We start from the raw sequence: 28,000 nt of genomic DNA on the forward strand, positions 1-28,000 counted from the left end.
GAAATGTTCAAACCAACTGCGTCATTAAAAAAAGCTGGTTAATCAAAATAGTAGCCGTCTACAACCATATACTTTCTGCTATAGCTCAGCCAAGGATTAGATTTGAAAGAAATCTGCGAACTACACGTGCGCCGTATGATCATCAGAAAAAGATCTTTCCCGGTAAGAAGTGCTGGAGATGCCGGAAAGTATGGTGGATAAGGAAGGTCTTCAAACTGCAACTCATGGATAGTCTCCAACGTTCTTTCAGCAACATTTCTGGATGACTGTAGGCAAAGCTGCGGTTCATTTTGTGAAGTTCAGGATTGTAACAACCCGCAGTGATGGTTTCAACTCGACGGAGAAAGACATTATGGTTTAACTCTACCATACTAAACATCATTATCTAGAGGTTTTGCAAACCGTCCTGCACTTCGATCAAGATTCAACCACTGTCCTGACCGTTTTCAATGGTCGTAGTAAATCCATTTTTCTGCATAGGTGACAAATGTCCGATGTAGGAAACCTTTTTGTTTATTTCGTACACTCAAAGAACAGCACACATCTATAGGGCGCTTCTTGTTAGCCGGTGTCACTTTAGCCCATAAATACAATTTTTCACCTTACCGATAGCATGGAGTCGCCGGATGTCAGTGGTGTGGTGAATGCCTTAGATGTTCCTGAGAAATTTAATCAAATACAGAAGTTGATCCATCTATATGTATCCGATTTTGACGTCTCACCTACCTTAGGAAAAACCACTAACCACCACCGTTTGCCCTTGATGTGAGCAGTAAGCACCATGTGTCTTGGCAATAGCCCTGCATTGTAACTTCCATTGTAATAGATTCCTTTGAAGTACAGGAACGAGAATCTTTAGCCATTCCTGGCAGGCTTTCCTGAAGCCATGGACTGTGGTGACACGACAAAATGCAAGTGCTCTTTTCAATAGGCCAAACCTGCAAAAATCCATGGGACTGGCATCAGATGACTTCACTGGTACGTCCTGGAAGGGAAGAATCTGGATGTCGGTGTCTGCCACCGTCTGTTGTAGAAATCCCTGTGTAGAACGCGATGTATGTGATGAAATCTTATCCATATGCACACGGACTTGATTTACTGCATATCCATACAAACGGGGATATCTTCTGTATAAATTGGTGTGAGGATATGTTGGTGATAATATGCGGAGTTGATTTTCCAGTTTTCAGTTACCTGCCGAATCCTTAACTTGCCTTTATAGCAGTATCCCGATAACCACAAATCCCTTCGAGAAACTTGCTTTGCATTGACGGATCAAAATCAGGATAGGTTTTCGCGTATACGTTACGGCTCGAGTTTGGCCACAATCTGATAGATAAATCCATGTTTCATCAAGTGTGGCAACAACTTTCACTTTTCCTCGAATAGATGACGTTCATAGTTTCCCTCCGATGGGTCGCAGAAAGGACATGTCCTAGACTTTTAAACACCCATCCGGAGCTTTAATTCACCACGTAGGTTGCGATTCACGGTTAATTGTGCTACGTGCAATCGTTTTGCAATCACATTTTGTGTAGGATGGTTTTCCTGCAGGACCATTCGGCACAACTTCCAAGTTACAGGTGAAGTCACCGCAGTACATGGTTGTTTTCTAGTTCCTTACTGGGCGAACGAAGTGCTGGAACGTAATAGTGTTTATATCGGCTAATTATATTCTTGATGCTCTGAGACTGTGATTTGGGAGGCTCAAATCAAATCAAAAAGAAAACACATAAACTCTTTATTAAAATTATTTTCTGCAAAATTTCATTTCTTCAAAAACTGCGTATGCAAAATTTTGCGTTTTAAGACTTTCCGTAGCGACTATTTGAAGCCTTCTTTTGTTAACTGTTGCAACATATGCAGTGGAAAACAGACTTCATTGTTCTATTAGGTGCTGAGAACTTGGTTACCATCTGGATAACCCGTGAGGACGAACTATAGTGTTACGCTTTGTTGCAGAGCGGGACTTGAGCCTTTTTGTCCCCTCAGTTCTTCCTCAACTTCGTGTGTATCCAGCACGCGAAAGCTATTTCGTTTCTGCAGGCTCCTTTGCAGCCTTTCCGGCTCATGTCTTCAGAACCGAAGTATCTGTCGTTGTGATTAACGCACTGAACATTAAAGACAAGAAAAAAAAAAAAATATGTTGTTTGTGAATGGAAATTAGTTTCTCACGCAAAGTGATTTTTTTGTTATTTGTGCCTTCGCATAGTCGAAGCTTCCGGTCTGTTTGCCGTTTGTATGTGAAGAAAGTATTTACGAAGCAATGCTATAACGCGCGTAGATGACACATATGATTGGAGTTGATAGTAATATTGTCCAAATGTTCAAAGCAACCTGGAATATTTTTGGATGGCAGTTGGATTATCTGAGGAACAGTTGAAAGCGGAATCTTACGCAGCCGAGAACTGAGAAGAGAAGAAGCAGCCAATCTTCATCCTTTTTCCCCTCCCTCTGCAAGTGAAGAGTCGAACCATTTCGTAAGTGGTGAATATGCCTTTTCCCTACTATCATAGGCGCCATACAATAAAGTCCCTAAGTAAAAACAAAATGCTATGAAAATATAAGGCCATCAAGGGTAATAAATATAGAATTCTAAGCCTGCATGCACAAGTAAAAAAGATATAAGTTGTGAATGATTGTTAGTACTGTTGTATTCCTCTGTCTGATATACTGTAAATGTTCATATTTCAAGCTTTAAACTACAATACATTTTTACCAATAAATTCATGCGTTTAAGTTCGATTCCAAGTTAAATAGTTAACTTGCATATTTAAGTGTAAATAATCCACGTGTCTTTTACTTTAATTCAATTCTGTTCGTTTATACATCTACGGTGAGTTCATTCCTCCTTTCTGAGAATTATCCGGCTATTGATGAGAGAGGAAAGCTCTCATATGGAATATGACTATCTCTGCAGGTGCCGGAATTCACTAAAGCTTAGGTTGGAACAAGTTTAAAGATAGGTAATCAGGAATCAAGCGTAATTATAATTGGACAAGTATTAAGAAATCTTGTACATAGAGAAGACCTACACAAATCGGTTATAGCTCGTTAACTCAATGCACATACATTTCCCTGCACTGTTTTATTATCTGTGTCATGGAACAATTGGCGTGAAAAAGTGCTAGGACGTAGCCTTCCCAAAAAAGGTTCACCTTGGAAGCATAATATGCACATATATATATACACGCACGTGCAAACTTGGCGCGACACTATAAGCCATTGGCTTTCCCCTGCTGTCTGAATCATTCGGATCAATTCTGTAAGCAGGGTGAAGGTTTAAAATCGCAAACATAGACGGATCAATCTTTTGTATAATATTGGTCGGTGTCCACGGGGTTCAGTTTGTAATACTGTGCCACCGGAACGAAATCTGACAAACCAAAGCACTGTTAATGTTTGTTTTAAGTCAAAGAAAACTCACTTGCAATTGTGTGTTCTCCATAGTGCGCTTTCATACGACCAAGCTCAATAACGCACTGCCTCCTGACTGTCTGGGCACTCTTCTGACATTGGACGCCCATCTCAGCGTTGCGTTATTGACGTAAGTTTTTCTCGACACGTCAAAATAAGGACATTTCATTCGCATCAACCTAGTATTATATTTATATATTCATTACTATGTTTTCAAGTGACACATGCTTGTTTTAGCATCTAGCGACTAGCATATAAGTCAATTCTAAACAAACATGCTTAGTGAAATATCGTTAACAACTAATGATTTGAATATTAAAATTTATAAAAATATTTGCCATTATAACTTTAAAAAAAGAATTATGGGGTTTGTTGAAGACAGGAAAGAAACATATGAAAATAAATATTTTATTAACGTCAAAAAATTAAACAAACGTTTTTCTACGCCATGTAGCGTACGTTACCATTTAACATAAAGCTGCAGTGCCCAATAAACTTTACTTTTTCTTCTTTCTATCTTTGTGTTCATCTCAGTTACGTAAAATTTTCCTCCATAGTTCCATTTTGGCACAGGCACGTTCAAAGAAAATGAAATTTCTGTAGCTTGCTCATGATGCACTTTTCTTTCTCACTTCATTTCAAGTCCACACTACTTCAGAACATGTCATCATGACTCAAATCTGGCATATAATGAAGTCCACGTTCTTTCAGTGCTTTCGCTAGCAACTTCTCCTGCTCTTGTTTAGCTTCTTGTTCGCGCCTCTGCGCATCCAGGATGTCATCAACAGATACTTCTGTCAATGGAAGGTTGTTTTCCTTCTCTCGATCCTAAAAAAAATAAACACATAGTTATTATGTGAAGAGATGGGGACGGAATACATTGTCAAAATGGATATAAAATCTATGATGCCACAGAAAATATATAATAAGTTCAAATTTGCTGAAACAGGTACACATTGTATACCTCTTTCAGCATGTACAGTTGTATTGCTTAATTATAGTGCTAATACCTAATAATAAATAAATAAAAAGAAACATCTGTATTGCGAGGGTACCCGGATCTGGCACAGTAATATGAAATTCCTCTAGCTTCTTTCGTACAGAGAAGATCATCAACTTAAATTTTTCAAGCTTTTTATTAAGAAAATAACAAAAAGACTTAAAAAAAGGTGCTACAAAGCAGCAAATAATAAAAAATGCTAAAAGACAGAAATATTTTAAAAGGATGAAAAAGCAGACAATAAAATGTACATAATAAAAATGTCTGAAGTCTGTGCCAAGCTAAACAAACTAATGTCCAATAAAATTACCACTAAACTATAAATTTATATCAGGTAATAATTTGTTTGGTTGGCACGGATTTTAACATTTCTATTAACTATTGTAACTTTTAAGCGCGTTTTTAAAATTATTTTTTACTTTTTAACATTTTTAAAATTATTTTCTAACTTCTAACGCTTCTTTAATTGCCTTTTATTTATTTATTTATTTATTTATTTATTTTTTAGCGCTTTTCGAAGTCTGTTAATATTATTTTATAAAAAGTTTTTACATGAGCAGCGAGTCCAGGAAAGAGTTTTTCCTCCATCACTTCTGACGCAACTTAGTATTGCGCTGTATGAAGAATGATTTTTGTTCCTCTCGAAACGATTCACAAGTTCGATTCGAGCAACGAATTCAAACTGTACTACAGGTTACAAATCACCCAATGAAAATATTAATCAGGTTAAGATGCATTTTGTTACGGTTCTTCCATTATTCTGACAACTATATACACAGTGTGATCAAAAAGTACGGTGAATGTAGCTGCACAGTGCTATGATGTATCCATTTCAACTAGTAACCTCGGTAGCCTAAACCTTTCGCGCAGTCAGTGTCGAGTTTGAACAAGTTGTGACATGTTAGTTGGCTTCCAGAGGCAGAAGAGTGAGGACATGTTAAGAGCGTCCGTCGCGCGCCAACATTAAGTTTTGTTCTAAGCTGCAAAGAAGTGTCAAAGAAGCTCCCAAAATGTCAAAATTAGTGTATGGCGATAAAGCGGTGGCATTGAAGACTGTTTACAAGTGATATGAGCGATTCAAAAGTGGCAAGGAATCGATTGAAAACGAGCAACGATCGAGACGTCCTTCGACATCAAAAACAGATGAAGATGTGCAAAAAGTGGCACAAATGATTTGTTCTTAAGAGGCGAATGACTATTCGAGAGCATTCCGAAGAACTAAACATTTCGTATGCGTCCGTGAAAAGCATTTTAGCTGCCAATTATAAGGGCAAATGGTTTCTTTCTTCACCACGAAAACGCCCCGTACCACACGTTGCTTTTGATCAGCAAGCTTTAGTCGAAAAAATATTCCTGTCTGTCCACATTGCTGTGCTCTCTAGATATAGCACTATGCGACTTCTAGCTCTTCTCAAAAATTAAAACCGTGCGTAAGGGAAAAGTTAAAGGACACCATTCCTGGCATTGACAGGACGAAGACAGAACAGCTGAACGCCCTTCCAGAAATGCTTCCAATCACGGATTCAACGTTGGAATAAGTGCAATGCTAGCCAAGGACCGTACTTCGAAGAATATTAAATTAAATTCCATATAAACTTATTATTTAGTTTCTAATACACTTATTCATCGTTTTTATCATACCTCACTCATCCTTCGGTTTTGCAGACCTGGACTTAATGGATTTTGGAAGCAACGGGCAAAATCCGGGGCAACCAATTCAGTTTGGAATTTTTTTTTTTACACCAAAAATACCGAATCTACTGTATTAACGTACGTAATAAATTTCCTTCTAAATCTGCTTAAAGTCAAAGTGTATCTAAGCATCGGGGCCAAGCATACACGTGATTCAAGATTCGTATGAAATCTAGAGAATAGCTAAATATGAAAACTTGAGATTTATCATTAGACAAACTCAAGGGTTTTAGAAATGAAATGATTGTTCTATATTAATTTGAGATGAGTTTGATCACACCACAGACTGACAGGACTCAAATAACATTGTCTAACAAGGCCTACTTGATAGTAATGACACAAGTGGCCGTGTGCACCAACAAAGTTCAACTGTTCAACGAGGGTCATAACCAAGCTCGGTGAAAATGTCTGTCTGTTGCACAAACAACGTTCAAGGTTAAGTCTCGGTCAAATGATGGATAAACTTGGTTTTAGCTTGAACGGCCGAATTTGGGGGTTTAAACTTCGTTGATCCAAGTCAGTCTGTTTACATTCAATAATGACTTCGTATTTTTCCACTAATCAAATTACAATACGCTTCTCGCGTTTCGAAAAAAAAAAAAAAATGCTCGTGGTTCCATTATTTTTTCCATCACCATTACGATCACTGAAATTAGACTACTCACAAATCTATGCAAACAATCTCGAAAATCGAAAAGACTGGCACGCGGTATGCTTTCTTCATTTGTTACTTTGTTAAACGAAGATCAGAGACAAAAAACGACAACCAATCAGAGTCGATTTTACAAATTGACGAAAGTTTACTTAAACGAGATGTACTAAACTTCGACTTTCAATGGTGCAACAAAAGTCCTGAAATCCACGTTTAAACTTGAAAGTTTACTTAAACGAGATGTACTAAACTTCGACTTTCAATGGTGCAACAAAAGTATTGAAACCCACGTTTAAACTTGAAAGTTTAATGTTGAACGCGTTTGTGTGAACGCTCGTTTAAACTTCGTTGGTGCACACGGCTAAAGGTCTCAACCATTATATCTATCTCAACATTATAAATGTAATATAATGTACTTATTAGTTGTACCTGCTGCGATGAATCTATAGCTTTAAAAACTTTATATTTTCTCTCGTAACTTCTGACTCCACAGCTAACTTTCGGTACTAAGTTCTCTCGTTTTCCCGAATTTATGAATTCCCAAATTGTAGCAATACTTCCTACACATGTGACATGATAGCTAGTTATCACTTTTATTTCCTTTAACACCTAAATTGTTTACAGCTTCCTTCTTACACAATTCTCAAAATAAATTACGAAAATTATGATTTTTTTGTTATGACTTTATAAAATTACAGTGTACCAGCTGTTTTACACTGTCAGATTGGATAATATACGTGATTAAAATTACAGTACTGTATTACCCCTCTTTCTTTCGTAACGTAATTGTACATTGCCACGGTTCTCCAGCAGACAGCACTGATAATGTAGACTCGTATACAAGCACCGTGACATGCAATTCCTTAAAAAGTCTTCACTACAACGAAATTAAACTACCGCTAATTTTAGTTTTTCTGTAATATCTTCAAAACAAATAAAAATATTCGAAAAGCAGAAACGTAGTGAATTAGACAACACGATTTTGCATGTGCTATCGTTATCACAACTCATCTATCTGCTTTCGGTTTGCAACTGTAGATACATTTAGCATTTTCCGCGGGTTTTCTGTAAATAGCGGCATACCAAAAGCAGATAGGTGAATTGTGGTAAAGGTATCACATGCAAAATCGTATTGGCTAGTTCACTACGTTTCTGCTTTTCGAATATTTTTATTTGTTTTGAAGATATTACAGAAAAACTAAAAATAGCGATAGTTTAATTATGCTGTAGTGAAGACCATTAAGAACATATCTAATGTTCATCGGAATTAACTCCACAAAGTATGGAAGCCAGGAAGGTCAGGTTGGAAAGTGTTATTATATACTGCTCTCCTGAGATCTCAATCTAGCTATACTCTACATCGAAATCCTTTCATTTACCCGAAAACTACCTGCCTATACCATTGGTCAACCCAACTTAACGATGATTCTCACATAGAAATACATCCTGACATCCAAAAATTCCTCCCTGGGTCCATACATATCTTTTATTCCTAAACAAATTGCTCACCCTGATTTTCCCAAAACCTTCCAAGCTCATCTTAATATTACGGTAAACACAGGGCAATCTCGACGCTGCGTTCTGAAGTTATTATTATCATTCAGCCTGCAAATTAGGGCTCGATCACAATAGTCTGAATTACTGAAAATTTCCGTTCGAACTGCCAACTCCGAACGCATCCATACAGACCTCTGTAGAAGAAGTTTACCAATGTTTCTAAAATACAATTTTACCTACCAATCATGTTCCAGTCAAGGTCTTATCCGAAGCTATCATCATGCACTTTATTCACAAAATCACCCGAAAACACTAAATATCTCCTGCCTAAAATCCACAAAGGTAAATCAAGAAGGCCCTTTATTTCCTGTACTGGTAACCTCGCTTTCCAAGATCGGTTCAGGTTTTCCTACCATATCTCAAAGACAGAATTCACTTCTTGCTCTATCCTCCATCATTAAAACTCTACATCACTATACCATCTTACCACTAAACACAGGCTTCAGGAAATTTGTTCCTTATTATTAGTTTTTTATTATTTAATTCAAGTTATCATTAACTTCAAATCTTCGGACATTACCATAAACATATTTGGAAAGAGTTCCAGAAAGGATAACGAATATGTTATATTCTAGTCTTTTGTTTTATTTATTTTTTGAATTTTGATTGATGGACCGTGTACAGTTGCTATTTCAAAGTCATGAATAGAGGCACGAGTTTTTCGCAATAAGAATTTGAAAATCTCGCGTATCGTTTTTCGTATTTCGCGTTTTGTCGCATTTTCCAAATAAAGTTTTGCATTTTGTAGCTCTTATGGAAAAGATACCCTGACATTTTTACAATTGTTCCTTTTATTCATAGATCACTACAGAAATAAACCATTAATTACCTAAAAACAAAATACATTGAATATTTCACTTGACACTATAAATTTCACTTATAGAAAATTATATATTTTTAATCAAACTGAAGGAAAATCAGTAACTAAACTTACAATAAGATGGAAAGTTTGGTCCCTTCTGAAATCACATAGGCACAAGTTACATTTAAGTATTAAACATAAGCATGTTACATGTTTTCACATTTTCCTCCTTCATTGTTGTACATTTATCACTTATAACCAGTTCATGCTTGGCAGAAAAATCTCTCACAATTGGCATTGTTTGTTCGAAGCCACAAATATGTAACTGCATTTACACCAAACTTCAAACGATTATCACTTCGGAACTCTCTATCCAGCTGCAATGGTAATAACTAACGCGCAATAAGTTCTCTATAGCCGTGTCCGAATCACCCAAAATGCACCGTTCATGCCATGTTCTACCGTTCCGTTAGCGGAAAACTAGCGTTTTAAAATTAATGTAAACGTATTTTTAAAATTTCGCTTATTTAGCGTATTGTTAGAAATTTTGCGCAAAACTGCCAATTTTGCGTTTTATCGGAACCCAATGAAAATACACAAAATATCATAAAACGTCAAGAAACTGAATATTACATAATCTGACGCATTTACTTTTATCGCGCAATGCAAAAATCTCGTGCCTCTAGTCATGAACCTAGTTGTCGCTTAAGAAACTAGAAGAATATGAAGTCTTGAATCTAACAATAAACACCGTGCGTACGATGAAATAAGGTAGGAAGTTTCTCTTACTTATCTTTACAATTGCCTACACTTTGGTATACCGTCTACAGATGACATTTGTAAAATTCAGTCCAGCTAATCTGAATTCAAATTATAATTTCGGCACTGTGCTGATGATACTGTCAATTAACGAAGGAAAAATCAGATCAAGCAAAATATTCAATCTCTCAAATGTCATTTCCCATAACTTTTGACTACAAAGCGAGCTATTGCACCCCATTTCCTTCCTCTTTCAACCATGAGAGATAGAACTGAAACACAGGATGCAGCTTCTTTTAACTTGTTTTGTTCCAGTTGTAAGAAGTGATGTTCACATAGAACTTCAAGATTTATTTATTTACTTTTCCCTGTATATAATTTCATTTTTCACGGTAATGCCAAGCTAGCTGATATTAACAATTGCTCTACTAAGTAATTTTTGTGTATAAGTTCACACGTATTATACCGAAAGAAAAATATTGCTTTTTATATATTGTTCTGAAGCACACTAATTCACCCGAATTCTACGAGAAACCCGAATACAAAGTTTTACAAGTATATATCGTACACACTTAAATACTTGCAGTGAATTAGATATAAACGATTTAACTTATTTGTGCCGCTCATGCGTTCGTTAGTATCTAACGTGTGTCACCCATACTTACAATTTCTCCTAGAAGAACAACATTTTCTCCTCGTACTATGAAAACTCCTCTTGGAATGTCTCCATACTCCTTTCCTACGTGGATTCTTTCAATCGTTCGGTGCAGAACAAGGTTGGCAAATTGATCCACGCTTCGCAGATATCCAATCAGAGTCCTACCATCACGTAGAAGGACCATCAATTTTTCTGAAATGAATTCCATTTTTTTATAGGGTCAGTGAGAGTAATTATGAGACCGATTTCACAACTTTTCCATATTACTCAGCTTACATTAGTTTCAAAAGCAGTTAACCTAGGCAGAACTTTATGGTGCCAATAGAGTAACAATTTGCTATCAAGAAATTTCTTGTCATCTCATAACTTGATGAGTAAATGTCAAATTTGTGCTGTCTCATAATATTCCTCCAAAAGCGTAATTATGAGACACCTGTTGTCTCCAGCTTTCTGTATGCGATATTGAGATATGAAGGAGTCCAATTGTGAAGCAAAGAAGTCTTTGTTATTTTGAGTTTATTCAAAGATATACAAGTATTTGGCTGAGTTAACAAAAAATAACTAAAGAATGTGGAAATAGCTACTGATGTTATTCCAACATTTTTGTGAGTTGACTATAACAGGCCTGATAGGCTAATAGGCTATATTAGATAGTTTCAGGTTACAAAACAGGCTTATTAAACAAATTTAGACTAAGTTCTAGACTGTTTACTAAAAAAAAACTTAGGCTACTTCTGGTGCCTTCCATTTCAACTCAGGCAAAATATATATATATATATATATATATATATATATATATATATATATATATATATATATATAAAATAAAAAATAAAATTGTACCATCACTATCTCAGATATTGTTGAAACTTTTCTTTATAGCAACTAGACATGTTTTTAAGAGACCCATATTTTTTTGTTTTGTCGAAAAAAAACTTTCCCGCCAAGTAATGGGCTATCAAAGACGGGGAGTACAATTTATGAATTGTAAAAGACATGGAAAATGGTCAACTTCGGAGCCCCACCATTCAGCTATGGAGACAGGTAGAGTTATAATTCTTGTTGTGATATGTACATAGGGATATAAATATACTATATTTTATTGCAGTTCGGTTTGCGCATGCGTACCTTTTTGTACATAAATTAACAAATGAACGTCAATTTATCTGAAAAGTCGAAGTTTGCGAATTTTTTTCGAGCACTTCCGGTTCGAATTTTAAAATCCTGTTTTCACGGTTGGTAAGACCTAGTTACCCGCTTTCCGAAAAAAATTTTGTATCGCTTCTGTGTGCAACCGTTTTGTCGCAAAAAATTCGAGAAATTGTAAAATTCTCAAAAATTGCCATTTTTGGGCGCCATTTTCTCGAAAACACCATCTTTTAAAATTCTGACATTTTGTCAGATGGTTTAACTTTACATGAATAATAAACACACCAAATACCATTCTCGACCAATGCTTCATGAATTAACTACAGCCTTTTGAAGTTAGCGAAGTTTCGTTAACTTTGATGTCACAGTTAGCAACACTGGAAACAATAAAAATGCAATGATTTGATGATGTTTGTGGTTCACATTAATTAAATGAAGAATAAAAGGTTTTCCTGACTGGTTTTTTATTATTTTGATCAAAAAAGCTCTCTGGAATAGTAAAATGAGCCTCCCACCTTCGTTTTTTTTTAAAAACGAAGTAATCTGAGATGGGAATTAAGATTACGAAACACACAAATTTTAAGTTCACTTACTTAAAATGGTCTTTGGAAGCAAAATTTCACTGATTTTTTTTCACATGGACCAATCATTTGCTTGCTTGGTGTCTTCTTCGCTAATAGCAGTAGTACACTCACAACTCGTCCAGAGGTGGATCCAAGGAGTCGATCGCCCTCCCAGAAGAAACTTTCTTATTTTATATATAAATAAAACCATTCCAGAGTTTGGAGCTCTTAAAAGTAGCTCTAAGTAGCAGTATTACACCCCCCCCCCAGAAGTTCGTCCTGGATCCGCCCCTGCGTAGCACATTGTCGATAATCACAAAACACTTATTTTCACTTCATTTATGCTCTTTTGGAAACCTGTACCCTGCTGAAAGTCCATGTGGAAGCATAAACAGCACTTCAACTGTACGTAATTCATGATTTATTCATAATTCTGCTACGCACCACTGGTTATCATAAGTATATGCAAGGGCGCCGATCCTAGGGGGGACCGAACCTCCCAAAGCTGATGTGGGCCCCCTATTGTATTTAGGAATATACAATATTTGACATGATTTGAATGCAATTTGTCTTAAAATCCTCATATATATATATATCTTCTGCATCTGAATCTCCCCCCCCCCCCAATCTACAGAGAAATCGGTCCTTTGCGCATATGTATGTAACAAAAGTTCCTTTTTGCAGACTTCTTAAATCTACACTTTGAATTGCAGAAGCTCGATTTTGGGGGAAGCATGAAGTTAGTTTATGGTGACCCGTTACTGCCATAAAAACTTCGCCATTTTCCGAAAGCCAAAGGTGACTTCGTTGAATACCAATTACCGGTCGCATATTTTTCCATTCTTGCTTTTTTTTTTTTTTTTTCTTTCTTTCTTTCTTCCAAAAGTTGTCGAATTCAGTTCCAGGCAACAAAACGAGAGTAATACCCGGAGTTTGTACTTGCACTATACTTACGAATTCTGCGGTTTTAATACTGTGTATCTGTTTTTGCCTAAGGTCATGCCGCGTTGCCACATTCCTTACAACCCCCCCAATACTGTCGCAGACACCATAGCATGGCCCGTTTCACTGCTTTATCGGATCTGTCTGCATCTCGAACATCTGAAAGCGATTTTTAAAGTGGGATGCAGCACCATCATAAATCACTGACACGGTTTGGGAAATTGTAGACACTTATTTCCACGTATTCGAACCTTTTTCTATAACCTATATTTTCGCTTTTCTTCGAGTATTTTTAGAATCTTGTCTATGGCTATGAGTACATGACCGAATCGTGTGTTTTGTCGTCGCTTATTACAACAAGACTGTCAGTTGTTCCATATTCCGGTGATATAACTGAATTTCACTTTGCAGAATAACAGTCCAGTTTTCAGCGAAGTCCACATGAAGTAAAATAGAATTTGCATCTTGAAATTTTATATGATGCTTTTCAGTAGCAATTAATTCTCTTTGGATTTTCTTGATGTAGTCATGAATTACAATTCTTACAGTTAAACCAGCAATGTACGATACGAAAACGCAAAGTGGCACAGTTTTTTTTTTTTTTTTTTTTTTTTTTAAATAACGAGATCATTGTTTTCCCATATGGCGTACGTAACACTTTCATTTTCAGCAGGATCAAAGACTCCACACTTATTCCTTTCATTCCAGGACATTCACTACATTCTTGAAGAAGACAGCTGTCATTTTCAGTGGATCATACTACTAAAGGAAATAGGTCACTCATGACAGCTTCAATACAGGTTGAACCTTTGATTTGTTGCAACGCAGTAGCAGATAATTTAAAATTTGCACAATTCACACACACACACACACTTCCCTAGCAGGTTGCGGACTGACCCACTTTAGTCGCATACTATAAAATTCCGAGTGACCCATTTTTATGCTGAGATTGTTCTGTTTAAAAGAAAGTCCGTAGATTTCTTTGATGGAACGCGTAAGAAATTGTTTCGATTTTTTTAAAAACCTTTTTTCCTTTTTCGATCACTGTAATGACATCGCACTTAATTGAGACTTTGTCTGGATCATTCTAAGTCATCACTGAGGTAATAGTTCAGGCTTTTTATAGATCATCAGATTTTATTGGATGGCCATTTTAAGTAAACTTAAAATTTGTGTGTTTCGTAATCGTAATTTCCATTTCAGATTACTTCGGTTTAAGAAAACGGACGAGTAAGGAGGAGGCTCATTTTACTATTCCAGAGAGCTTTTTTGATCAAAATAATAAAAAAACAGTCAGGAAAACCTTTTATTCTTCATTTAATTAATGTGAACCACAAACATCATCAAATCATTGCATTTTTATTGTTTCCAGTGTTGCTAACTGTGACATCAAAGTTAACGAAACTTCGCTAACTTCAAAAGGCTGTAGTTAATTCATGAAGCATTGGTCGAGAATGGTATTTGGCGTGTTTATTATTCATGTAAAGTTAAACCATCTGAAAAAATTTCAGAATTTTAAAAGATGGTGTTTTCGAGAAAATGGCGTCCAAAAATGGCAATTTTTGAGAATTTTACAATTTCTTGAATTTTTTTGCGACAAAACGGTTGCACACAGAAGCGATACAATTTTTTTTTTTTTCGGAAAGCGGGTAACTAGGTCTTACCAACCGTGAAACAGGATTTTAAAATTCGAACCGGAAGTGCTCGAAAAAAATTCGCAAACTTCGACTTTTCAGATAAATTGACATTTATTTGTTAATTTATGTACAAAAAGGTACGCATGAGCAAACCGAACTACAATAAAATATAGTTTATTTATATCCCTATGTACATACCACAACAAGAATTATAACTCTACCTGTCTCCATAGCTGAATGGTGGGGCTCCGAAGTTGACCATTTTCCATGTCTTTTACAATTCATAAATTGTACTCCCCGTCTTTGATGGCCCATTACTTGGCGGGAAAATTTTTTTCGACAAAACAAAAAAAAAAAAAAAAAATATGGTCTCTTAAAAACATGTCTAGTTGCTATAAAAAAAAGTTTCAACAATATCTGAGATGGTGATGGTACATGCTCTGCCTGAATTGAGATGGAAGGCACCTTCTATTTCTTTATGTTTTAGTACAGTATATTGATAGGCAGCCTAGGCTATTTTCAACAAAATACTGTTGGTCTAGAACTTTAAAAGTTACTAAGAAACAAGATTATAGGATTGCCTAAACTACAGAATACAGATTTTTTGAAACTTAACGGTATGATACAGAGACAGATTCCAGTATGCGTCTCATAATTACCTAGTGGGTTTTCTAGTGGTATCTCGTATGTAATTTAATGGTAGAGTATTGTGGATGGTATCATTTTGTTCCTTATAAGATAGGAAATGAGAAAAGTGATGGTGGACGGTTCCGTGCATGTAGCGCCCGTAGACTTAGCGCCCAGTGTTTCTGGCTCACAGAAGGAATTTTATATTGATTTTATCTCACAATCAGGGATGTCCAGTTCATTTTACCACTCTTTCCACAGGTCGTTAATTCCTGTTATTTTCTTACATCCATGTTCCGTGTACTTAGCGTCCACTAAGTAAAACTAACTGTTATGAAGAGAGGGAGAGAGAGAGCGAGAGAGAGACAGAGAGACCAGCCAATAGCACTGATTATGACGCTTCAATGAATCATAACCTCCGGGGGAAAGGGTGAAACGCAGAAACGTAGTTTATATATATATATATATATGCATGTATGTAACTGTACTCCGTGGTATGCAATGCTCTACAATATTTAAATGTACTATAAACTAAGGTTACATATTTAGCTTTTAATGTGAAAACTATGTAAAACAGACGTAATCTACAATACCGCAATGAGGATAAGGCATACAAAAAACGGTGAACATATTCTCACGACTGAGAAAAGGGACAAAATGTAAACTGGCGAAACACCGGGATAAGAGTCTTCATGGAGGTCACGGTGGTTCAGTGGTAGAAACACTCACATCTGATACATGGGATCCCTGGTTTTATCCCATCTTTCGTCAAATGGGCTCTGTGGTAGTCAGACGCTGCGTGCATGGATAACTCGGAGTTCTCTCGTTTTCTCTCACTTTCTTCATTCCACCATTTCATTCATTCTCACAATCACCGTCTTCTCTATCCTACTCCTATCTCCTTAATCGTGGGATGTAAATTTCAAAGATTTCATTTCATTTCAAGAGCTTTCAAACCGGGACTGTCCCGAAAAAAAAAAAAAAAAAAAAAAAAAAAAAAAAAAAAAAAAAAAAAAAACTGACATATGGTAACTCTGACTATATAACAACATCGGTTTCGATACCAAAAAAGAAAGAGTCAAATTATCATATGGTATTACACAGTTTCAGAAAAAAAAAAAAACATCTAACAAGCTAGCCGCATTAAGTCTGATACATATTTCAAAACTTTATGCGTAATATAAATGTATATAGTTAAGCAATTGATATCATACACTACAAGCACTGAAAAACAACGTAACGTTCTCTAATAAAAAGAACGTTACTTTACGAACCAATAAGTTAATCGCTCTACGAACCTTCTTGTACACATTATACCCTAAAGTTACAGCCTTATGCAGTAATCAATTCCAATCAGATATTGAACGAGTATGGTGTTTCCTTGAGAATAATCCATCACTAAGTTGAACAAGCGCCTTTGAAGGTTAATCGTCTTCCATTTTACTCTCTTCTCGGTAATTCATCTCGCTACTCTTGTTCGATGCAGTTGAAACCATGGCCTCATCCTTTTGCAATGTCCATCCACAAGGAAGGATGAACAGGTTCAATTTTTTGGAATTTCAAATTCGAAGCTTCTGTCAATTTACTCGTTCGTGTCTCTTTCTGTAATGTTGCTATATGAACGGGTATGTTACGAGGAAACAAAAGAGGCTAGCAAAGAAATCGAATCGTAAGATCACCATAAGATGAAAGTCGCATACTCCAGAGACAGACTACCTGATACGTAATGTTGATCAAAATAAATTAGGAATTCTTCAGTTTCTTCTGGTACGATTTGCTGTAAGTAATCCATCCCTTCTGACCCTTGTCAGAGAGAAGGAAAACAAATCCGTCCACCATTCCATAGAAAGCGGACTTTCTCATTCTCCCTATAAAAATTCGCCAATCCCAACTGCTGCAGTATGTACTTCGTGTTCGTGTGACTTGTCTGGAACGCTTTGGCTTACGACTTCCCTCACTAGCCACGTCTGGTTATGAATTTAATTTACATATTCCAATATTTGTTTGTTTTATCCCTCCCCGCTGGTCTAGTGGCAAGCACGCAAGCCTTTGGCGTATGAGGCTCAAGGTTCGATTCCTGGTGGGAGAGCATTGAGTAACCAAAGTGGTTCGGGTTCCCTATAATCGGTAAATTCAAGTCTTCCTTAGCCGACCCGGCAAAACCATGGAACGTAAAACTAAATACAAACCTTTTCTTTTTTCGCAAAAGGAACGTTTTATTATGAAGTAAAACGCTATTCAGAAATATAATATTAAAATTTGCAAGAAGGAAATTTATTTCTGCGTAACAAAATTTAAAATTTAATTATTCACAGGTAATTGTTTTATTGGATTGTAACGAGTTACAGTATAATTTCCCAAAGACTCTTCTCATACAATTCTGCTGTTCTCACATTTAACACTTCCCAAGTCTAACAATCCGACTTTGATAAAATTTAGGAGGTAGATATTACACATGAAATAAACGAATGAATGTTTTTTTTTTCTTTTCAGCGGAAAAACAGTTTTAGGGGGCAAAAGCCCCCACCCAAAATTTTGAAATTTGAGTCCCGAAAGGCAAGAAGTGAACCGAAGTGAATAATATTGTGCACAGATGCTATAAACGTAAAAAGAAGGAATAGATGTTTCGTATTTTTCTGGGAAAAACGGTTGGACATAATTGCAACGATAGTTTGTGTAGGAACAGTGCGCAAAAATAAAGAAAGAAAGAAAAGATTACGTGTTTTTGATTTTGTGCAGAAAAACAAAAGTATGACAAAGGGCCCCCCCATCCTAAAAATACGAAATTCAATTCCACGAGCCCAGAAAGAAATATACTGTAATAAATGAAAATATCCACAAATATTGTAGACGTAAAATGAAAGAATACGTGTCGTATTTTCCTATGAAAACTACCTGCGCTTCTGCGGTAATTACTTTTTTTTTTTTTAGAGGGACTTTAGTCACACCACAGTTTTTCCGCAGAAACTAAAAACACGTATTCGTATATTTTTTTGCATATTGTCTCTAAACACAGTTTCGTTACAATTCTCCATGTCCTTTTAGGTACTTTTCACTATACTAATGAACACTTTGATAAATCGTGATTAAATGTTTGAAGGGGTCTGTACCCCACCCAACCATCTTTTCCAGAAAAATGCGGCACAATATTCTGTCATTTTACGTCTACAATATATGCACACAATTTCGTTCATTCCGGTCTACTTCTTCATGCCTTTCGGTCGTCAATTTCAAAATTTTCGGTGGAGACTTTTGCCCCTAAAAACATTTTTTCTGCAGGAAATAAGAAAGAAGTGTTCATTTATTTTTTCTATATTGTCCCTACCCAAAATTTCCTTACAATTCTCCATGTCCTTTAGGCATGTTTAACGTACTGTTATTAGCGCTTTTGATATTTCGAGATCAAAGGTTTGAAGGGGTCTGTGCCCCACCCAACCATTTTTCCCGGGAAAGTACGAAACACATATTCCATCATTTAACGTTTATAATATCTGTGAACAATTTCATTCACTTTGACTAACTTCTTCTTGTCTTTCCGGCCTCAAATTTCTCCAAATTTTGGGTGGGGGCTTTTACCCCTTAAAAGTTTTCCCCAGAAAAGAAAAAAACACGTATGTTTATTTCATGTGTAATATCTACCTGCCAAATTTTATCAAAATCGGAATGTTACACTTGGAAAATATTACATGTCAATATATTCATATAGCTTGCATTTGCGGCAGAAAGTTCTTGTTTTGTGCTCCCTCTTTGCTGGAGAGACTTTTTTTAGGCTGTTCCTCTTCAGTATACTGGGAAGCTTCTATTCTCCGTGATTTCTTCTCAACGTTGGCGAACTGCTAACCAGACGAAATGAAGAATTTACGGCATTTTAAACTTTTTAATGTTTGTTTCTCGTTTGAAATTACGCTTTGATGACACAAGTGTTGAGTCCACTTACATCAGTTATGTAAAATACTATCATAGGCCATTTTGTTCATTGTTTTGTGGTGTAACGGCGAACCATATGATTGTTAGTGTGAACGTCTGATTTTGTTGTGTTGTAATATATGATAACTTTGAGAATTTTCCTCCGCTCTAGAAGTGACCTCTTCAGGATATAGTTGTGCATTGTGTTTTGCAATTGTAAAATGACTGATCTTAATGGGTATATATTGTCAAAAGAGACAGCGCATCCAAAAAATGAGAAGTTGTTCGTCTACTATAAGAATAAAATTATATTGCAGAGTGTGTGAAGAATCTGCAACTTCACGAATTAGGAACAATTCGTCATCAGGTATTCTAATAGGGCCGATGTTGGCATCAAAACATAAGGCAGCCCTTGTAGGATCGCTTTTCTCCGGAGTTTTGCCTTTTGCATTAGCTATAGGTGCTACGCTTCAAACTTCTAACCAATCCTCTGGTTAAGAAAACTACTCAACGTCTCATTTCAATATCGGTACCTGAACAAGAAACTTCAGTTGCATTTGTATATAAGTCTGCTAATATCCTATCGTCTGTCGGGAATCAATTTCTTCATCGTTTATTGATTTACCAAAAATATTCCTTCTCTACCATCAACAGTGACGTGTATTGTTAGTGATCTGTTAATATACCACGTGCAATAGTCAAAACACACTAATAATAAACAAAACTTTACATACAATCAGTGGCAAAGCCACGATTTCTATTGAGGGGGGGGGAGGTCAGTGTCCTACTCCGGAAAACTTTTTTTCTTTTTTTTTGTCCATATGGAGACTGAAAGCGCAAATTTAGGTTTTATTCTAGCAACTTTTAAAAATGTTGGGGCTTGGGAGTCCAAATCCCCAGAAACTGCCACTGAATACGCAACTGCATACAATGGAAAATTAATACAGTTTGATAGACAAAAGCAACAATTATGCTTCTGACAAGAGACTTATATAAGTGAATAAATAAAGAAAACCTGCTACTAAAATAAGCAAAATTGCAAATAATTAAATCAATCAAACTACATAATAACATATAAAGTTGCAATATGTTATATCTGACTTCATTAGAACAGAAGATTATCAGAACGTTAACTCCGCTACGAGCCACAATCTCAATCTATACTGAATCCATCCTCATATTTCTGCATTAAGGCTGGAGTTTAATGGACCCACTCGGTACCCAATGCTATAAATTTTAAAAACTATCACTTGACTCACGGAAATGAAAAAAAAAAAAAAAAAATACTTAAATAACACAACACAAGAACACAACCAGGGAAATGTCATAGAATCTCAATACTTACTAAGCCTTAGTAATTATTAAAGAAAGTATGCGTACGAGTGCAATGGACCCACCTGGTAGTCCTAGGGTTAAAAGTGTTTCCTTGTATGGATATTTAGATACAGGAAATACTAGTTCTTGCCGGATTTCTTTAACTACTTGCGATATGTTCCATTATTTTCAAACTAGGGTTTAAAATGTAATTGATTGCGTTTAAGGCGGCTTATAACACTGAAAGGAGTCGTTTTATGACATGTTTATTAGAACGTTTTATTTTCATTTGATATAAAGAATTACCCACCAAATTTTGGCAGTTTGAATTTTGCCCCCTGACACCCTGTATTTACGATAGGAAATGAAGTTATGTAATGTGCATAAATAAATGCTGTTTTTGATGCAGTACTAATAGTATTTGCATTAAGGTGCGTGTAATTATTATTATTTAAAACTATATAAATTTTAAAATAACACTAGCACATGAATTCACATCCACATATGAAAATCTCATAGGTGATATGGTAATGCTCTTAAGTCGTAATTAAATTGTACGTAATTACAGATGTACATGAAAAGTCAGCGTGTTAGAGTTGACGGTGGTGAACAGGAGAGGAAGAAAAGAACACATTTCTTTCAATTTGCCTAAGGGGTTTTAAAAGTGACATGACAATTGTGCAGCAAGAATAGCAGGATCTTTCAAGTGAAAACTCCTTGTTCTTTAGTCGTGAAAAGAGAGGGGATGGGGATAGATATGAGTACGAAATTACATTTATACATATAAACTAGTTCTCTCTTTGGTCAACCCTAACACACTGATAAGCATCAAATATTTCCTGGGCGCTAAGTACACGATATTATATGTGGGCGCTAAATCTACGGGCGCAAAGTATACTCCACGTGGTGGACATGTCAGACCCGCGACTGAAAGAGAGTGAGGAATGATGAGTCATCGCTCGCTTATCCCCTTATAACTTCGTTCCTAATCATTCGATTTTAATTTTCTTTTTTTAAAAAAAAGAAAGGTCTAAGTACGTTCTACTCATTATGTTATTAGTAATGTCCGGATTTGTATGTAATTACATATTTTTTTCCTTCATATGTATGTTCGTCAAATCCTTAAATGTTTGTGATTCACACCTGTAGGGTGCTTCAACTCAAGTTTCATATTACATACGAGTATTTTGACCAATATTACATATTTCTATGGTTTCTACATACATATATATATATATATATACATAAAACTGTCTTAAAGTTTAGCGTTTACTGAAATTTTAATTTAAAATTAAAAAAAAATAAACTCTCCAACTGTGCAAGGCTTGCATCTAGATTCAATTTTGTCATGTCTATCTTTTCGTTTCTTTACCGAAAGAGAAATCTCTCTCTTTTTTTATTTTTTTTATTTGTCAAACCATGTTTCGCAGAATTTTCGCCGATAACAAAAGAAATATAAGAAGAAACAAATAAAAATCCTCCCTCCGGGGTACATTAGCAGCGCCCTTTATTCTCAACTCTGGAGGAAGACAGATCACGTGCCTGACAGGCGACTGGCCAGGAAATTCCTAAAATGAAGTTAATTTGAGTGTTATCGGAGGTCGGACGGGAAGAAAGATGAAAGCAAATCTTGCAATTCAAGTTAAAACTGTATGCTAGTGTGCTTCCAGGAATTTACTGCAAGAGTTCGTTCCAAGAAGCTGGCGACAATGGCAATATCATAGCAGGTAACCTAAGCTTTGAAAGAACTTCGCTTGTTCAACTGAATGACAGGAGGACAGTACTCTAGTATTGCAGTTGCAAAACGCACGTGTTCTGTATTGACCGTCGAAGTTAGAAATGGTTCCGGTTGCCTCAACTTTATCCACGAAATTGCGGTCGTGGGTAACTACCGATGATGCGTTTACTACGGACGATAAAGTGGCGTTATGCCAAGTGTGTGATAAAAAAAAATGGATGTTCACTGAAAAAAAAAAGAAAGAAAAAAAAGAGTACTCTTGACACAAATGCATCAAGATACTTTAGTGAGTGAGTTTTTCAAAGACTTGTGCCAAGCAATGATAGCAGCAAACATTCCTTGGAACAAAGTTCAAGTGCCAAAATACCGTGCTTTTCTGGAGAAGTACTGCGGGCGTCGAATTCCTGACGAATCCACTCTTCGAAAGTGTTATCTCGAAGTTTGTTATAGGGAAGCTTATAAATACCATTAGGGCAGAAATAGGTAGTTCATATATATTTGGATTTCTGTGGTCGAAACAACAGACGTTTTGGGACGTTATGTAGCAAAAATTTAGTGATTGGAAAGTCAAGTGAAGATGCTCCATCTAAATCCTATCTTATTGCGAGTAAATTGCTGGAACGCACGAATCATTCCACGATTGTTCGCTTTGTAAACGATAGTCTTAAAGTGTTGTGGCCGGGAGGGGTTCAGGAAGAAAAAGTCCTTGTTCTCTATACAGACAGTGCAGCGTACATGTTAAAAGCGGCTAGAGCACTTACAGTTTTTTACCCTCACTTAATTCATTTCACCTGTACGGCCCATGCTAATCAGCGTGTTGCTGAAGAGGTGAGAGACAACTTTTGCGAAGTAAATCAACTAATTTCTTCAAAAAAGTTTGTTAAGGCGCCACAAACGTGTTCAAGTTTACAGAGATCAACTGCCAGGCGCGCCACTTCCTCCGGAGCCTGTGCTAACGCGATGGGGCACTTGGATACAGGCAGTACATTTCTACAATGAACATTTTCAAAAAATTAAGCCTGTTGTTCATTCATTTCCATCGGAGTCTGCTGTGTCAGTTGGCATTGCTCAAGAACTGTTTAATAACTCAAAAGTAGCGTGTGATATCGCATACATAGACAGCAATTTTGGTTGGGCACCTACAAGCATTAAAAAGCTAGAGACTGTTGGGCGGCCTCTTCCGGAATCCATGGAAATCATAAAGGATGCAGAGAGACTGCTGCAAGGTGTGTGTGGAGATGTAGGGAAAAAGGTTCGAAAGACACTAAATGCAGTGCTGGAAAGAAACCCGGGTTACGACAACCTATTGGCAGCGTGTGAGATTCTCAGTGGTGAAACAAGAACCCTCCCTGAAGATATTTCCCCCAACTGCATCCCCCTGTTGAAATACGCTCCTGTTACCTCATGTGATGTGGAGAGATCATTCTCTATATACAAGAATATTTCATCCGATTGCCGACAAAATTTTACTTCTGATCATTTGGAAATGTACCTTGTAACCCATTGTGCAACAACACACAGTTGAACTGCAGGCGCATCTTTTTTTCAACTTAAAAATGTTCATTAGTGGAAATATTCTTCAATCTTAGTTCAGCTGGTATTGTTTAAAAGATACAGGGCTGCTTTTCCCTGCATGAAATAAATATATATAAAACAATACATTTCGTTTTAAGTTGTTTTTAGTATTTAAATTTGTATATTGCGTATAATTCATTTCAAGATTGGGCCGTGGTGACGGATGCGCATTTAGTGTAAAAGGTTCTAGATTTGAAACGGGACCACACCACACCACATGAGATTTCTGACGTACAAATGCCGTATGCATTGCTTTTCTCGGGGCTTTCCTGTTTCTCCCTAGCCGATTCACATCTTCCTTCATTCGCGTCTGATTTTTATTATCCTGCAATCAGTCACGTTAGTGACGTATGGCTGTCTCAGCTGTTCAAGCATTTCACTTCATTGGGGGACTTGCATTAAGCAGGATAAAGTGTAGTAGATTTTCCTTTTTATTTTTGTAATTCGTTTAAATATTGCATACTCATACGCGTGTTAACATTGCGTTTTCATAAATATGTAACATATGTAATATTACATATTCTTATATAATATTACATATTTCTTACATTTTAAGCGATTTTTGTTACATATTTATGTACCTATTTAGGAGGTTGATATTACATAAAAATCCGAACTCTAGTTATTAGCATCTTTTACGTAAATGTAGCCGTTTTGTTTAATTTTTTTCTTTAAAAAAAAGGAATTTTCCTAAGAAAAAAATATTTCATTTGATCAAACAATTATTTTTGTATTATTTATTTATACCAAAAAGCTAAATTTATAAAAGAAGCGTGAAATGAATTATTTAGCAGCTAATTAGACCTATAGGTAGGCCTAATATATATAGATAATTATATATCGATTTAATGAAAGCACCTAGAGTTGGAAATATGTGAGAGTCTTGGTTGCCGGCGATCAGGGTTTCGGACTGTTGGCATTGGTGTTATGCCAAACTCTATATTACGAAAGGAATAGTAGAACTGGACTGTGCAATGAACTGGGCAAACTGTGATAGTATAAAATGGTCGATCTTTCTGATTTCCAAGGAGACATGTTTGCTTCAGTCAATTTTGTGAGCTCTTAAATACACTTTATAACGTTTCAGTATGATTTTTTCACTGTTGTTCTTCAATTCTTAATTTCACTTGCTAAATTTTTAATTGGGAGCCATAAATTTTGAAAGTTTTTCATTGTCATTCCACTGACTCATTATATTAATATGGATAATACACTAAACACTTATTCTAAATCTGTAATGTTCACGTATACAGGTTCATACTGCCATTAGTCCTAAGCATTAATTGCGACAACAAGACGTTCAGTGATAATGTAAACTTAATAAAAGTTTCGTGTTGTCAGATCTTGAGACTGAATAGTAATAAAACAAGAATTAAACTAGTTCCGAATATGTTAGTTTTAGTAAAACTATAGTTCATTATGAACAAAATACTCAATGAAGAAAACTTTTACTGTATTATATAAAACTAGTAATTTTTTAATTTATATATGAAAATAAGAAAATAGTGCAATCATAAGAGTTACGAAGTTATAACCTGCAGATAATTAAAAGCAGCCAAAAGTACTGTGTCGTCCAATTTGATATTCTGGTAACTAGGGATCTTAAAAATTCGTACCCAATCTGAAAATATTAATCCTTAACAGGAAACGTTATTTTTTTTCGCTTACAGGAAATGTCTGTCTGTTGGATACAGACATATATAAGGCAACATGTTTTTTTTTTTTTTTTTTTTTTTTTTTTGAAGTATGTGTAATGTAGAATAATATAATTTCATATTTTGTACTTCGAGTAAAATATGATAAACAGGAATTACATACATTAATTCGATTCTATTGGAATATAAATTCGGAAAATATTAAAAGATCTAAATACAAATAGTATGTAAATGTAAAAGACTGACAAATTTTAAGTTAGTATAATTCTACACATTACTACCCTGCAAATATGTTATTTGTGAGCATGTAGTTACCCTGTCCAAATGTGCTATTTGTCCAAAAGAGCTTGAAAACCTATGACGGACATGGGGTTCGAATTGAAAACTATATTCAATATAACTGAATAATATGAAGTGAACATAACATAGAGACACAAATAGAAACAGCAGTCTGACCCAAAGTTGCCTGAAAGCAGTTTCAAGCTACTTTTACCTGTTTACCAGCTTGAAACTGTTCATTTTGCGCACTACAGAAACTTCGGGTATTTATTTGGCCTATGTTTAGCAGAAGGGGTCCAGCCCTTTTCTCTAAAAAAATGTTACAATTTTGGTGATTTCTGTTTATATTCGGTTAGTTTAGGGTAGGGTAGATTAGTTTAAGTTAGGTTAGGCTAGTTTAGGTTACGTTAGGTTAGTTTAATTTATGTTATATTAGTGTAGGAGTCCCGCATAATTTTCTAAGAAAATGATAGAATTTCACTTATTTCTACTAATATTACGTTAGTTTAGGTTAGTTCAGGTTAGCTTATGTTAGGTTAGGTTACATTTGGTTACGTCATGTTACGTCTAAGTACTTGCATCACTCATTTCTCCTGTAAATTTTGTGTTTTTTACGTGCTTCTGGACCCCTTGTACTAAACATACCCCATTTATTTAATTTCTCCCATAAATCACTTGATAGTGACTCCGGCTCACTTAGTAATGATAACGGTTGTTATTTGTAATCGCCATGAGTATAAACACACTGTGTATGTATGACCAAAGCTAAATTACATAAAACACGAACCAACATGTGCTGGTGGCCAATAAAAAGCACAAATTTTATCTGAGTAAAGCTCAAGCGTAGCACGGGGACCGAGCGGAAGTGAGGTGGGTGCGTCCGTAGGGACCAGGCGCTTCAGCAATGATGGGTATACGCATAAACGAGGTCGTTCACAAGGGCTCACTATAAGTCACAGTACCGACTCCTAAGGCGTCGATGGATTTCTGATATTAAATGCCATCTGAAATTTTTTTCGTTTTTTGTAGATTATATTTTACCTGTAAATTTTCCAAAAAGTGGTTTCCATATTCCCTACTGGCTCGGTTTACACTAAATGACTGTTCTAGTACTGAGCCATTACGATTCCACGTGCACAATATATCTTAGCATCGTACAGTAATAAATTGAAAAATAAAATAGCAAAGAACATACACTGGAACAAATATAGTTAATGACAAATATTTTAGTTTAAAATCAACTATTAAACCCACTTAACCCGACGACGAAGAAACCATCATCCGTTTTCTACTCGAGGGAATTAATACGGTACCCGTTTTCCGGTCCCAAGTTCTATACAGTACATATACCAACAATGAAAATAATCTATAAATTTACAATATAACCTACTATCTAGTTCTTCAAGTAAAGTTGCTGTTCCAGGAGAAAAATTCATCTTCCGGATCTTGATTCACTATAATAACAGGAACTTTTTCCAGTATTCTTGCTTTATTTAATCAGTATTATTTTTTTTCTAATATAATAAATGTAAATTAATCGTTATTTAATCTTTCATATAATATACTTTCCATACCATGTCTTGACCAATATGTACATAAACTACACACTTGATTTTCAACCGAAAATCGAGTAAACAACAGTTCACTTCAGTAGTGAGAGCAATATTCTTTACCTTTAGCTCTTCGGAAGTGGTATATTTCGGACCTCATTCTACATTAGATCTTTGAATATTTAAGGACTGCCTGCTCCTCTATAATGGTAAACCTACACCTAACGCAAAATTTACGTTTGATTTTACGGCAAACTGCATTGCAGTTATATTTTTTTTTTTTGTATGTTTTACTTTATATTGCGTTCCGCAAATTTTCTGAGGCATTTTGACGGACACCTTCAATAACGGTTTCAGTCAACATTATGCAAAATTTGCCGGTGCAGATATAAAGTACAGGCACGTTCTTTTTTATTTTCGTATCTGTCGATAAGGAAATAAAAGTCTCTTTGCTACCCTCTTTGTAAGTTCGTACATACTCAATGAATAATCCCTAAAAGTATGACCGTCCTGCTCCTTCGGGACCTG

General features: G+C 35.8%; 1 protein-coding gene across 3 annotated transcripts; it reads right to left on the reverse strand.

The window, feature by feature from the left end:
- Positions 1 to 3,811: 3,811 nt before the first annotated feature.
- Positions 3,812 to 27,733, reverse strand: LSm1 (U6 snRNA-associated Sm-like protein LSm1). 3 transcript variants are annotated; one of them, XM_081766965.1, is made up of 3 exons: positions 27,596 to 27,733; positions 10,545 to 10,729; positions 3,812 to 4,245 (listed from the first exon to the last, which is right to left on the reverse strand). In XM_081766965.1, exons 1-3 carry the CDS (start codon positions 27,630 to 27,632, stop codon positions 4,072 to 4,074), a joined length of 396 nt encoding a protein of 131 aa, XP_081623091.1. In that variant the 5' UTR covers positions 27,633 to 27,733; the 3' UTR covers positions 3,812 to 4,071. The 3 variants fall into 3 exon arrangements, with proteins under 3 accessions (XP_081623091.1, XP_081623095.1, XP_081623086.1); XM_081766969.1 differs by having other exon boundaries at positions 27,497 to 27,601; XM_081766960.1 differs by lacking the exon at positions 27,596 to 27,733 and adding an exon at positions 27,313 to 27,571.
- Positions 27,734 to 28,000: the final 267 nt, after the last annotated feature.

Source organism: Thermobia domestica, chromosome 1 (genome assembly GCF_964235325.1).
Source record: "Thermobia domestica chromosome 1, izTheDome1.hap1.1, whole genome shotgun sequence".
NCBI lineage: Eukaryota > Metazoa > Arthropoda > Insecta > Zygentoma > Lepismatidae > Thermobia > Thermobia domestica.